The sequence below is a fragment of the Beta vulgaris genome, chromosome 9 (genome assembly GCF_026745355.1).
Source record: "Beta vulgaris subsp. vulgaris cultivar EL10 chromosome 9, EL10.2, whole genome shotgun sequence".
In the NCBI taxonomy this organism is placed as follows: domain Eukaryota; kingdom Viridiplantae; phylum Streptophyta; class Magnoliopsida; order Caryophyllales; family Amaranthaceae; genus Beta; species Beta vulgaris.
Genome location: NC_079210.1, coordinates 49842927 through 49858824, shown reverse-complemented (window position 1 = coordinate 49858824; position 15898 = coordinate 49842927). Strand labels below are relative to the sequence as shown.

The 15898-nt window shown below is 34.7% G+C and overlaps 2 protein-coding genes across 2 annotated transcripts; both read right to left on the bottom strand.

Moving 5' to 3' along the window:
- Positions 1–4335: 4335 nt before the first annotated feature.
- On the bottom strand, positions 4336–5914 carry LOC104904486 (uncharacterized). Its single transcript, XM_010692745.4, has 2 exons — positions 5749–5914; positions 4336–5100 (listed from the first exon to the last, which is right to left on the bottom strand). Exons 1-2 carry the CDS (start codon positions 5819–5821, stop codon positions 4760–4762), a joined length of 414 nt encoding a protein of 137 aa, XP_010691047.1. The 5' UTR covers positions 5822–5914; the 3' UTR covers positions 4336–4759.
- Positions 5915–12725: 6811 nt separating this feature from the next.
- Positions 12726–14326, bottom strand: LOC125493089 (uncharacterized). Its single transcript, XM_048635802.2, has 2 exons — positions 14132–14326; positions 12726–13088 (listed from the first exon to the last, which is right to left on the bottom strand). Exons 1-2 carry the CDS (start codon positions 14202–14204, stop codon positions 12742–12744), a joined length of 420 nt encoding a protein of 139 aa, XP_048491759.1. The 5' UTR covers positions 14205–14326; the 3' UTR covers positions 12726–12741.
- Positions 14327–15898: the final 1572 nt, after the last annotated feature.

Sequence of the window (15898 nt, the reverse complement as noted above, 5' to 3'; positions counted from 1 at the left end):
GGTTTCCCGGGTCCTGGGGCCGTCTAAAATCGTGACTTATAGCCTTTTATTTTGACTGTTTTAGGACTCATTCAGGTCCGGTCATATTTTTCGACGAAAAGCTTCCTATGGGGTGTGGCATGACTAATAATGCATCCCGGGTGCTTCGATTGCCTCAGAATGTCATCAAACCACCCATTTATAATTTTGTGGTGCAGCCACGGAATGGTCCCAAACGGTCGTAAAAGTTGTTCTTATTCCTGTTGAAAGTCGTGGATGTCTTTTATACACCATCCCATGTCCCCTCAAGGCATGCCATGACATTTAGTGCACGGGTTCCAGATACATCTAAAACCGTGACTTATATCTTATAATTTTGACCATCTTAGACCTCCTCCGAGCCCGATCATATTTTTCGTTGAAAACCTTTCTATGGGGTGCTACACGACTTATAATGCTTCCCCGGGTATTTTGCACTATTTGAATTGCCCAAGAATGCCATCAAACCACCCTTTTATAATTTTGTGGTGCAGGCACGGAATGGTCCCGAAACGGTCGTAAAAGTTGTTTTTATGCCTGTTCAAAGTCGTAGATGTCCTTAATATACCATCCCATGTCCCCTCGAGTCATCCCACAACATTCGGCGCGCGAGACCCGGGGACGCATAAACCGTGACTTATAGCCTTCAATTTTTACCGTTTTAAGGCTACTCTGAGCCCGATCATATTTTTCGCCAAAAATAGTCTTATGAGTGCGGCATGACTTATAATATATCCCGGGTGTTTCGCACCATCTGAATTGTCCCGGAATGCCATCAAACCACCCATTTATGATTTTGTGATACACCCAAGGAATGGCCTCGAAACGGTCGTAAAAGTTGTTCTTATGCGCGTTCCAAGCCGCGAAGTCCTTAATATACCATCCCATGTCCCCTCGAGATATCTCACGGCATTCAGAGCACGGGCCTCGGGGACGTATAAAACCGTGACTTATAACCTTTAATTTTGACCATTTTAGGGCTCCTACCGGCCCGGTCATATTTTTCGCTGAAAACCCTCATATGGGGTGCTATACGACTTATAAAGCATCCCGGGGTATTTCGCATCATTTGAATTTGCGCAGAACACCATCAAACCACCCATTTATAATTTTGTGGTGCAAACACGGAATGTCCCCGAAACGGTCGTAAAAGGTTTTTTTATTCCCGTTCAAAGTCGTGGATATCCTTAATATACCTAGCAATATCCCCTTGAGTCATCCCACGACATTCGGTGCACGGGACCCGGGGACGCCTAAAACCGTGACTTATAGCCTTCAATTTTGACCGTTTTATGGCTCCTCCGGTCCTGATCATATTTTTCGCCAAAAAGCGTTTTATGGGTGTGACAAGACTTATAATTTATCCCGGGTGTTTCGCACCATCTGAATTTCCCCCCAGAATTCCATCAAACCACCCATATATGATTTTGTGGTGCAGCCACGGAATGACCCAGAAACGGTAGTAAAAGTTTTTCTGATAAACCGTTCAAAGTCGTGGAAGTCCTTAATATACCATCCCCTGTCCCCTCGAGGCATCCCAAGACATTCGGTGCTCGGGTTTCGGGGACGTCTAAAACCATGACTTATAGCCTTCAATTTTGACCGTTTTAGAGATCCTCTAGGACCGGTTATATTTTCGCCGAAAACCTTTTTATTGGGTGTGTCATGCTAATAATGCATCCCGGGTGCTTCGATTACCCCAGAATGCGTTCAAACCACCCATTTATGATTTTATGGTGCAGCCACGGAATGGCCCCGAAACGGTCGTAAAAATTGTTCTTATGCCCGTTCAAATTTGTTGATGTCATTAATATACCATCCCATGTCCCCTCGAGACATACTACAGCATTCGGTGCATGGGTCCCGGGAATGTCTAAAACCGTGACTTATAGCCTTCAATTTTGACCGTTTTAGGGCTCCCCCTGTCCGATTATGTTTTTCGCTGAAACTTTCCTATGGGGTGCGGCACAACTTATAATGCGTCCCGGGTGATTTACACCGTCTGAATTGCCTTAATGCCATCAAATCACCCATTTATGATTTTGTGGTCCAGCCACCGAATGGTCCTGAAACGGTCGTAAAAGTTATTCTTATGTCCGTTTAAAGTCATGGAAGTCCTTAGTATACCATCCCATGCCCACTCAAGGCATATCACGACATTCGGTGCACGGGTCCCGGGGACGTGTAAAACCGTGACTTATAGCTTTCAATTTTGACTGTTTTAGGGCTCCTCCGGACTCGGTCATATTTTTCGCCAAAAACCTTTCTATGGGATGCGGCACGACTTATAATGCATCCCGGGTGATTCGCACTATCTGAATTGCCCTAGAATGTTATATAACCACCCATTTGTGATTTTGTGGTGCAGCTAGAGAATGTCCCCGAAACGGTCATAAAAGTTGTTCTTATTCCCGTTTAAAATCGTTGGATGTCCTTAATATACCATTCTATGTCCCTTTGAGGCATCCCACGCCGTACGGTGCATAGGGCCCGGGAACGTCTAAAACCGTGACTTATAATTTTTCTAATAGAATATTACAAAAATTTTAATAATTAAGAAATGCATATGTTGAAGTCTTAAGAAATGGTTTTTTTTCAACCTTTTGTAGACTATGAAACATATAAAATATCCTATAGATGTGGCTAGGTTAAAATAAGGGGCGTACGCGCTGTTCGGCTATAATGTCATTCAAATCTAGCATGTTATCTTAACTTCTTGACTTCTTGATTAGAAAATGCTTTGAATGGAAGCCCCGGTAAACGACGGCAGGAACAACTAACTACTACTTCCTTAGAACAACACTAACTTACCGCTTAGCTGTTGAGGGTGCTAGGACATCACTCTTGGCGAAGGTGGCGAATGGCATAACTGCTTCCGAATAATAATTTGGCAACACGATTTTCATGAACATTTTTTTTTTGTTCGTTTAGAAGCCCTATGCCCGTATATTGTGAAATGAATCAGTATTAATTAAGAAAATTCAAGGAACCAACATGAGCCCGTGACCTTAATATCTTATTAAGTAATTAACTTTGAAGTGGACCGGGTATAACAATATAACTAACCCGCTCCAAAAAGAATGCTGCACTAATTCATCATAAAAAGAGAATTCTCTTCTCTTCTTTTATCAATGTGAGACACTCACATGTATTGTGCGATATATATTATAGTTTCGACATACTCATACTAAGACGAAGAAGAGCAGAAATACTTCTTGGAGCAAGGTTGCCTTGTTACTAATTTCGATATTTGGAATTTGAGTCCAAATAAAAAAAAATATGAATTTTCCACACTTTTAATTTGATCCAATATGATTATATATTTTATTTCTTTGAATCAAATCCGTATTTATTAAACAACATTTTTTCCTTAAACATATGATAATCGGCGGACCTTAACTATTATTAATAGTGGGTTGATATGTAAATATAAAACATAATCCTTAGCAAAGGAAGTTATATATAAACCATTAACCTTGCCACCTAGGTTTGTAGAAATCATAAAAGCAATCGGATTGAAGGTTTATACTCAAGAGCCTACTTATATGATCCTCTAGATGCATAAGTTAAAGTAACTTTGTATGCCCTAAGTTAAGGGTAAAACTAAATGAAATGAAAAATACTCCCAAGGTTAAACACGAACTGGCAATGACAGTTGAATAGTGCGGGGAATTGCTCCATCAAAATACATGTATATTGAGCTACTACACGTAGGGCGAGAAGCAAACAAACATGCAAATGCAATAGCTAATTCAGTCAAATGTATTTTTTGCCTAACCCTTCCCCAATTTGTACTAAACTACTACTACCTCCGTTTCTTTTTAATTGTTACACTTATACTTTTCACGCATGCCGATGCACTACTTTAAGCCTTTATATCTCTAATTTTGTATTTGTAAAAAATATAAAAACTACATATTAATATAATACATACTAATACGAATCTAACAAGATCCCACATGACTATGTTTTTATTCACGTATAAATCACAAACGAGGGTCAAAGTGCAATTTGTGAATAGTGTAAAATGTCAAAGTGTAACGATTAAAAAGAAACGGAGGTAATATTACTTAAAGATTTATGTACTTCACCAAGATTGAACATAGTTGAGGTCTGGAGGATGAACTTCTTATATAATCATTTTGTAAACTTCTAATTGCTTAGCATACACCTATGTTTTCGAAAACTAATGCTAAATATCGTTCCTCAAACCATGAAATAGATCATATTAGTATATATCGACAATTACTTTAGTATAGAAACATATCAATTTTTAGTTATGTTAATAAGGGTCACATCAATTTGAGTCGAATGATATATAGATCTGAATACAACTGCATTAACCAAATCAGTGATACACGTACATTGCATTCTTTTTTGGTTACACGTACATTCAACCAACATGATACATCTTCCATTTATAAATCAACCTAGCACACACACGCTTTTATTAGTACATAGCTTACTCCGAATTCGCTTGTGTTAGTTAATTCTTAATTATCTAGGCACCAACAGAGAAGCGACATTATTAATAAAACAAGATACATCTTCCATTTATAAATCAACCTAGCACACACACGCTTTTATTAGTACATAGCTTACTCCGAATTTGCTTGTGTTAATTCTTAATTGTCTAGGCACCAACAGAGAAGCGATATTATTCATAAAACAAAACGATAAAATTTAAGAAGGCTAGCAGCCAGGCACTGAGGCACCTAGCTAAGCTTCGTTATTCTTAAGTTTAAGCCACACATACACCACCAACAAGGCCTGGTGGTACACATGCAAAATCATTAGTACAGCATCGTGGTCCAAACACAATGTTACAATAACGGCCTGCACCCACGCACTCCAAACTTTCTGCTGTAGCAATTTTATGCATTTTTACAGCCTCTTCAAATACATCAATAGTATTTTTTGGTCGCGACGTAATTGTCATCTTTGTTTTCTCATTTCCAGATTGATATATGTGATTATTTTGTTGAACTCTAGCTGCCAATTCTTCAATTACCTCTTTATATCCTTGTGACACAGCTTGCATTTCTTCAGAATTAGTAGTAACCATCCTTCCATTCACCGGAGCTGTATAATGCATATGGAGTATAGGTTAGCGATAGAGATAATATTTAGGATAATATCTTCTTACCGAATTAGGATGATATGTGTATAGATTATTATTGTTACTTCCTCCGTTTCTTTTTACTCGCTACACTTCTCATTTCACGGACTCCTAGGCAATTTTTGGAGAAGAGAGAATAATGGGAGCTATATATCAGCATATGGTACGTAAGGGAGGGTTACTAATCAAAGTTTAATTTAATCAATGTCATGCATGCAAGGTGCCTAATTTGATTAAGTTGTCAAAGTGTTCCCTCAAAAAACAAATCATATATTTCATTTCTTTTTAAATAAATGTTTTATTTTGATTTGCACCTTTGTCAATGCACAACTTTATACATTAATTAATAATATCACTAACTATCCATTAAAAAAAAATTATGAAAAATTGATATTTAAAAATGTATGCTGAGACAGTGCAACATCTTGTATGGAGTATTAACATTTAGTTTTATTACTACTATATAAAAAAATAGAGTTTGTGAAAAATGCAAAATATTTTTCAAAAAATACAGGGAGTGTAATTTTTTTTTGTTCATATAATTGTAACAATTAAGTTAATTTATGACCAAATTTCTAAAACAATATGCAAAACCAAAGAATATATATAACCTGTCGTAGTACTGAGCAAGATTAATATGGCTACGACAGCAGGACAGATGAGATTGACTGAGCAGCTTCCCATTTCCTTCAACTTCGATGATCAGATTGTAGTCTATATATGCTTTTATTGCTTTATTTGCTATGTTACTTCCTCATACAAGCATTCTTATTTATAGGATATGTAGGCTGTAGCCGACAAGTTATAGGTTGTAGGATAATGTAGAGTGAACATGTTACCAGACTTAGAAAAAGAACAGTGCGTAAAATTACTCAGTCCATCTCACTTCGTAAATAGAGATAATAAGTTGATCAGCAATGATATTCCCATATCAGTATGTGGTAATACCGTGGTATTTATGTAATTTTGATGACAAAAGTATTAAAAAATTGTAAATTTTTTGTTTTTCTTATTTTTTTGGGGGGGATTGTTAGTTGAAATCTTATATCATATCATAACAATCAATATCTTATCGATCATATCAGTTAACTATTAAATCATATCTGAGCTACATGTAATCGGCCAATTGACCAATTTGGTAAAAAAAATTAGCACCTAACGACAATTTGGTAAAAAAGTTAGTTTCGGTGACAATTTGGTAAATAAACTTAGCTTCGGATGATAAATTGATAAATAAACTTAGGTTCAGGTGACAAATTGATAAAAAACTTAACTTTATTTGCGACAATTTGGTAAAAACAATTGAGCTCTTGCGACGTTTAAGCCAAAATTTTAAAAACCTATTTTTCTTTTTATTTATTGTTGAATTCAACGGTATCTTCTTTTAATTAATACAATACGAGCGAGAATCATTAAAATATTATTTCACTCATCACATGTGGAGAGCAAATGTATTCATGTATGTGTTTGATATTTTTGAGATTTTTTAAAGGGATAATTTAATGCACCATTGTCCCCAAAGTTGTCATATATCTTCATTACAAGATTGTATTCATCTCAAAAATTATCCACAAATATATTAAATACATTTCAATACATATTGAATACAAATGTTATTGTTCTCAAATGTTAGTTAGAATGAAAATGGAGAAGAAAATATAGGGGATAATTGGGTAAATAATTGCATATAGAAAAAAGAAATAATGGTGAAATTAAAATATTCTCTTTTCTACACAATTACTTTTCTCTTGTTTGCATTCTAATTATTAACATTCGAGAGCAACCTTTCAAAAAAAACATTCAAAAACAATAACATTTGTATGCAATATGTATTGAAATTTATTTCAATATTTTTGTGGAATATTTCTAATATAGATGCAATATTTTAATGAAACTATACACTCCGGAGTAACAACTTTAGGGACAATAATACATTACATATTAAAAAATAATTGAATACATTTGCACTTAAACTATGATGAGTGAAATAAAAAAATTTATTCTCCTCTTGTATTAATTAGAATGGAAAGAATATATGGTAAAATAATGAGCGACAGTTGGGTAAATAAATGTGTGGGAAAGAAGAATAAAATTTAACAAAAATGGGAAAGCATAGAAAAATAGGTTTTTAAAATTTTGGCCTCAACGTCGCAAGAGCTCAATTTTTTCAATAAACTGCCGCAATAGTTAACTTTTTTTATCAATTTGTCACCCGAACCTAAGTTTATTTACCAATTTGTCATCCGAAGCTAAGTTTATTTACCAAATTGTCAATGAAGCTAACTTTTTTACCAAATTGTCGTTATGTGCCAATTTTTTTTACCAAATTGGTCAATTGGCCACATGTAATCATATCAAGTATTTGGTATGGGAAAAGTTTCCCCATACCGGATATGAAAGTATACTTTCTCATAAGTTGATATCAAGTTATAATTTGGTACCAAGTTTTTAAGTTGGTATCAAGTTGAAGTTTTATACCAAGTAAAGTCAAGTTGGTACCAAAATTGTAAATTGGTACCAATTTAATTCAATTTAATGTGGTATCAATTTGACTATATTTTAGTACCAACTTACCTCTTTAGCTCGTGAAATTACGAGTTTACCCTTATTTGTTGGAGGATTTGGAGACAACTCTAACAAATTATTACCAACACTTTCCCCTATCACGCTCCTAAAAAATTAAAATATTTAAATAACATGGTGATTTTACAAAAACAACCACTGTAATGTATAGCATGTTTATGGCCACTTTTTAAATGTCAAATCATTCTAGATTACTAAATTTCTCATGATCATATTTATTATGATTGTCATTTTTTTTTGAGGCTGATCAATTACTAGATTTTTTCAAAGAACTTGCAATACTTTCACTCTCAAATTTGTCAACACTCACAACCTTAATCATCAATAATTTTAATTATATATTATTAGCATTATATATTAATAATCCAACAATAATTTACCTTATAATATTAGTTCCTATATATTAGGAAGAAACGATATTACAAAACTAAGGGAAAAAGTAAAAATATCATGAACATGTAGGGGAGTTAGGTACGTAGTTATTCATCTGTTGTTTTTTATTAGTTGATCCATTTGTTTTAGGCAGATTTGCCGATTCACTTATTTGAACCTTAATATATCTTCAATTATCAATACGCAAAAATTACTAAAAGTTGATATTTGGATAATATGTCGATTACATTTCTCTTTCTTTGATTCTAGTACATCTTGCGTGCATGAGTATTTTCTGACTTCTTATCCATTCACTTCCATCATCTCAAATTTATCTTGATTGCTTGGTATCTATCTTCCATTTGTTTCTTTCCTTTTGCTTCAGTATTCTTATTCATAGCTTCCAATATATACCAGTATCTTTCCAGAATTACTTATTCTCCAACAAAGGTTACATAAAATGTTGATAGCAGCTAAAAAGTTGTTACATGATAATCCCCTGCTAAAATATAAGGGCTAGGTGCAGCTATGCAGGGATATTTTTTGGTTCGTTTGTGGGCTGAGATATAATAAAAACCAAACAACAAAAAAGACAGTTTGAAAGTTTCCTGAACCAAATTACACTGCGTTTTTTTTCTTTGCCAACCACACTAAAGTATGCAATATAAAATGGTTTGGTGTGGTTTGGTTTGCGTTCAAATCATATTTGTTTATCTGTCATATATTTTATCAATGCTAAAAAAAACTAGTTCTAAGAAAATGAACTAGCAATATCTTAAATCCTCGACTTTACAAACATTTAGGCACTCAAACTCAATTAACATGACAGAAAACCAGCTATAGATGTTTAGCGTTATATTGAAAATTGTTTATTCATCTCAAAGCAAGCCACGAGGTCCACGAGGCCACGACCATCCAATCTACTGCAAACCAAATCGTGAGAAAATGGTTAAAAATTGTGGATTGTTAATCCTAACAAGGTATGTGGACGTAGATTACTGGCGCAATCTCTCATCCGTGATCCTTATGGGCTATTGTTGGATTATGCTCCAAAATTCATCAAATAGTTTTCCTAATAGTTAGGATTAGTTGTTAATAATTAGTTAGTGGGTTAACAAGTAGTGGTCTAGATAATGGTCTAGTTAGTGGGATAGCAAGCAAGTAGTGGGCTACATAGTGGACATGTTATTAGTAGTACTTTGTATGCCTATTTAAAGGTTGTTTTGTTTATTCATTAAGTGAGTACATGAAAAATATATAAAAAATGTAGTCTTTTTAATCCTCTCCAAGTTTCTCTCTTTCCTCCTCTAAAAAATCTACAGCTATGGCACTCATGTTAATGTAACTTTGTCGTCCGAGTTGTCGGAGAGGAGTAATGAGAAATAATTAATTTTGTAGACCAAATATATCTACTGGAACATCATATGTGTTAGGGTTGGAGGGTGGTTGGCAATGGGTGGGGGAATGGGAGGAGAGAGAAAATTGGGGAGAGAGAGATGGAAAACCTAACGGCGTTAGGGTTCCGTCCATAGTAAGGGTATTTTGAGCCCAAACACAAACCTCAGGGGCATATGAGGAATTCCCCAAATGTGGGGGGTAATTTGGGAATTACGCCAAACCTCAGGGGTACCTGAGGAATTTTCCCTTATTTAAAAGTTATTGATATTCTTTTAACATGTGCTATACATGGGTGCTATACATGGGTCGTAAGAGCATCATTATTGATGATGGAGAATTAAGATCATTTCACTCTATTTCTAACTTTCTTTCTGTAAAAAAAACATCTATCTCACAATCTTTTCTCACTTATTTTTTCAACAATGAACCAAAAAAGATCATTCCAATTGCTTTTTACTCTCTCTCTTTTACTTTTTGACCCACCCAACTACTTTTTAATGATATGAAAGATTTACTAATATATTTTATTGTTAATTAATTAAATTAATAATTTTAAAATTATAATTATCATTTTAGTAATTAAGTTATCTATATAAATAGCTTTTGTTAATATGTAGTATATGGAATTAGCGTTTTATTAATTAATTGAATACCAAATTAGCTACCACTATCTTATGCATACATAATTGACGATCTACTAATTAATTTATGAGATACAATTAGCATTTTTAATATATATTTTAGACATATAATGACATACAAGAACGAATTATTAACTTAATTAGGAACGAAGTACATAAAATGCTTCCCCTAAAAAAAATACATAAAATGCTACAGCGGTGCGACAATTATAAACTTAATTAAGAACGAAATACATAAGATTTAATTAAGAACGAAATACATAAAATGCTCTTAATTAGCGTTACGATCAAACTTCTGCCATATATTGGTAACCACAAATCACGTTTCAAGGATTGATGCACATGCTGATCTTCAATTGCATCTCTATTCGCCAGGTAACAGTTGATATCTACGATACAATCATGATAATATATATTCAAATTCGTCGTTGTTATTACTTGTGTTTGTAGTGAATTCAATAATATATGTATAGTGTGCATATATATCTTGTTTATCTTCCATGATCATGTTGTGCATGATAATGCAAGACAACATGATATCATTGAGAATTTCCTCATCATAGGCGAGGGATGGTCTACGAACTATAGCAAACCAAAATTGCAGCACCCCAAATGCTCTCTCAACATCTTTTGGAGCTCCTTCTTGGTGTTGAGCAAATAACTTGTCCTTGTGACTTTGAGGACATGTAATCGATCGAATGAATTTTGCCCAATTCGGATATATATCCTCAGCGAGATAATAACCCTTATCATATTGGTTACCATTCACCGTAAACTGCACGGGTGATGCTCGACCTTCTAAAACATCCTAAACATAGGAGATCGGTGAAAAACATTCAGGTCATTGCACGAACCTGGTATACAGAAGTAATTAATGTCGTATCCATAAGTTACGATCAGCAACAGTTTCAAGAACTAGAATAGCAACACTAGCTCTTCCTTGATATTGCCCTTGCCATGCTGACGGACAATTTTTTCATTTCCAATGCATACAATCTATGTTGCCGATCATGCTCGGAAATCCAAGTTCTTCACCGAATCTGAGTAGTCTAGCCATAGAGTTGGCCGTCTCAAGTATTCGGCACCAAATTGGTTGATAACCCACTTTATGATGAATTTCATTAATGCTATTCGAGTCGCGCTTTCACTAATTCGCACATACTCGTCAAACTAGTCCGCCACTACCCCGTACGCAAGCATTCGAATAGCAACTGTACACTTTTGTAGGGGTGATAAACCTAACCGTCTTGTACAATGTCTTTTTTGAGTGAACCATACATCATTTGCAGACGTTTTCCATAATCCAAATAAAGACATGTCAGATCATTCGAAATCTTCGACGAAATAAACAAGCAGGATAAACTGGTTGATCAGCAAAGTAATCATTGTACAATCGTCTATAGCCTTCCTCCCTGCCTCGAATAGGCTGCTGATGATCCTCATTCTCACCAGTCACTTTTTCTCTTCTATTCCTTGATGTTGGAGTAAAATTTGATATAAATTAATGAAGAAATAATTATTTAATCATTATAGAAAATGTTAAAATAATGGTTAGGTGTTTATAGAAAAAAAAGGGGTTAGGTGTTAATGATTGATCATAAATCCTTATAGTCGTTAACGTGAATCTCGTGAACTTTTTTGGCTTTAGTGTAAGTTGCCAATGAAGAGCATGACGTGATCGATGAACCACCACGAGTATCAATTAAGAAGAAAGATTGTTAAACATTGTTCTAAATAAAATTTAAAATCGCTTCGGGTCAATTTTAAATTTACTATTTTACCCCTTTTCTTTTTTCACCACCCGTTACCACCTGACATGCCCCGCCACCACCTCGTAAAAATATTGATTTTATTGGAGGCATGGGTGGAACATCCTAAGGACATTCATTAACTTAAAAATTTCGAAATAAGGGTGGTGGACAAGGTGGTAGTGGGGCTGGAGGTGGTGGCAATCGGGGGTGGTGGTGGCAGGAGGTGGTGGTTTGGAAAGAAAAGAAAAAAAAGGAAGGATAAAGTTGAAAATATTTGATGGGCCCGAGGCTATTTTTTGCTAATTTGCTCATTTAAAGCTCTACTATTATGTGATTATGCTTATTTGGATGTTTCGAAAGATCTATCAGCAAAAAATTATAGTTGTGGATATACTATTTTCATGTTACACTTGGGGGTATGATAAAAAATGTAATATTTGAGACAATTGATCTCACCATCTTTCCATCTCATTTACACCCAGACGACGAACAATAGAAACACTTCTTGCAGCAAGGTTGCTTTGTTCGGAAGGAAGGTGATATATAAAACTGGAGATTCTTAAGTAGCTAGTCTTAAATTGGTGTTCTGGTGGGTGTTACGTCATTGTAATGTGTTATAAGTAATGTGTGTTTGATGAGAAACATGAAAACTTGATATAATAGATCATTTTGATATATTTTATGTACAGTTTATCTGTTATTAATTGTTTGAGAATTTTGAGCACCTTTGAAGGCCCAAGATGAATGAAATATTTTAATTTTAATCTACATATTTACACTTTTCACGCATGCCAATGCAAAACTTTAATTGGTAGTATTTTCATGCATACACCACCAGCAACACCTGCCAAGAAATAAATCAAGTAACTGTAATTGGTACTATTTTCATGCATACACCACCAGCAACACCTGCCAATGGAAAACAAAATGATCCAGAGCAACATTTTTTCCCAATAAATGGGAGCAGGTTACAATAATCGCTGTCTCCTTGGCATTCCAATACTTCCGCTGTAGTTGTTGCGACTTGTTTATCACTTTGGACCTCCAAAACATCAATTTTTGGTTGCTGCATAATCATCTTTGTTTCTTGGTTTCCAGTTTGATCTACATAGGGTTCGATTTTTGCCACTTCTTCTACTACTGTAACTCTGTATTCTACTAACATTTCTGCAGAAGTTTTAGTTGGCATCCTTCCCAGTACTGGAGCTGCATGAATAAGATCAACGTAACGTTTAATAATCACTAAAGGGAATGAGGATTGAGGAGTAGTATACTAAGTAAGTATATTTCCATCTTATTTCATTTTACTCACTGCATTTGCCTTATCAGGGCAACCTTTGATCACTAGTATTATTGTTTACTTGAGTATTGCAAGTCTAGGTGTGACAATGAGCGTGACATGTACGTGAACAGTTCGGGCATGACTCTGTAAAAGTTAGGTCAAAGCTTGGCTCGTTGTGGCTCGGCTCAAGAGCTTAACAAGCCGAGCTGAGTTACGACAAGCTCAGTTCGAAAAACTCGTGAATAGCTTAGTTATCACTTTTTTTATATATGGAAATAATATATTATGTATATATACATAAATATTTTTGTTCTAGATATAACGCAATAATAAGTTAAACAATATCATTATTGTTAAGGAATAAGTCAAGCTTGTTCGTAATATTTCGATAATAACGGCTCGGTCAACACTTGATCAAACCTCCGCTCAGTCAAAACTCAATTCGCAAGTTTCAAGTTTGGCTCGAGTTTTAAATGAACACGAGATGAGCTAACAAAAATTCGTACTGCGCTCGACCGATAAACCTTCCTATTTGTAACACTATTTCTTTTAGTTCCTTTTAGTACGTACTTGTTTGGTATGCGATTTGGTATCACTTTTAGGAAGTGATCGAGCCCCTATATCAAGATAAACCTTTTTTTAATGTTTTCCAAACTAGGTACATCAGATACAAATTGAGCTCAGCTCTATCTCAGGGATCCCAAACCCAAATGAAAGACGAGTTAGACGACACATCTACCACTTCACTTACTACATAATGCTTCTACTAGGGATATTCATAATGCTTCTGAAAATATGTTTTCTTGGATTTGCAAAATATAGTTTTTACGTTGATAAGTAAAAAAAAACCAAAAACCTTAAAGCTCACAACTGCAGCAAACAAGCCCAAACAAAGCTAAAAAACAAAGGATATACATTATACAATACAGTATACAGTAAAGCTAATTCATTAAGTGCAGTAATTAACCTGTTGTGATAGTCAGCAAGAACAATATCGCTAAAACAGCAGGAGCTAAGATTTTAACTGAGATACTCTCCATCTGCTTATAAATTTGTAATTACCGCGTATACTTGTACACTAATCTTACTAAAAGAATAATTTGCTTTTAAGCTCTACTCTTTCCTACACACAGTCCTTCCTATTTATAGTGCTAAACTATAATTAATTTAGGCATTCCACTCAAATTTTATACTCCTAGTATACTAGCTAATAAAACAACTCGTGCACGTTGTTCTAATTATCCAAGATCCGCCATTATCGCCGTGTGAATGATAGTTCCGACGCATCATACATTATACTATGGTTATGACTTTATGACACGCTGAGTCCAGTGACGGATTCAGAATATGTATTAAGTGAGGATTGAAATAAAATTATTATGTTTTAGTGGGTTCAAATAATCAATTTTACAAGAAAATTTTTAGAATTTTTACATTTAAGCGGAGCCAACTTACCCCAACTAAAAACTATGTTATCCGCTCCTAACGCTGACAATCCTTAAATTGATGCACTGTTATTTTGAAACGGTGTTTTTTTTCTATCATACAAGTGTTATTAATGTTTAATTATTGTTGGATTTTTAACATTTATCTTTTTATTTACAGGTTTGAGGAGTACTCTCTAGTCTCTATATCATTTTTTGACTGTTTTTTCTAATAATTGGTAATGACCACGTTTATTGGTAATGACCACGTTTATATTTCTCGAAGAATTAAAAGTTTAGAGTTTGATTGATTTGTTAATTTGTTATTTTGGCCTTGTGCATAATAACACTATTGAAGCTATGATCTGTAAAAGCAAATGGGCAGATGGGCTACCCCTTATTACCTGTCAAATATGATTTTAAGATGGATACACATTTTTGATTTTCCCATATCCACCAACCTAGTTATAGATTCAAACTTTATTATATCGACTCGAGCGATGTATCGGTTCAATTATAATAAATATATATATTTATAATTTATTTTGCCACTTTTTGTATTATTTGTTCATTAAGAAATTGAAAAGTTTACATCATAACATGATAAGTAAAAAAAACTGAAAGGTTTAAGTTTGAAAATAATAGCTTAAATGGAAATATGACATAAATAGTATCTTGTTAGTTACGTAATAAGAGTTTTAGAGATGTATATATTTGTTTAAGTCTTTTTAGTCAAGTATATATTTATTTTAAGACTTATGATATTTTATTTCAAACATTAGACAATAAACTCATAGTGTATTGACGGTTAAATTCGAACTGTTAATTTCATTTCAAAGGTCACCTGTTCGAGACCTTGCAATTACACATTTGTTATTATTGAGGAGTACGCATGAATATAAGCATTTGCATTAGAATAAGTTCGAGGAGAGTGCCACGTGCCACTTAGACTTCTTTAGGCACGAATTTCGATATATTTGTATAGATATAATACTGAACTTTTATTCGTTGCCCCAAAATTACTTAAAATCGTCCCAAAAAAACTTGAAATTACATTTTTAACCTTTTCTTTCTTAAACCACCACCCCACCATCAGCTGCCTCACTCCACCACCATCAGCCACCTCACTCCACGTCTCCACCACCATTCACCTCCTGCCAGCCCCCATTACTGCAAAAAAAAAAAAACAGTCGCGTCCACCGTACCGTGGAAACGTCCGGCCTGGACGTTTTCGCAGTGGACGCGACTGAATTTTGTTTGGGGGTTTCGTTGGTGGTTGTGCGTGGCCTCGGTAGTGGTTTTGGGGATTA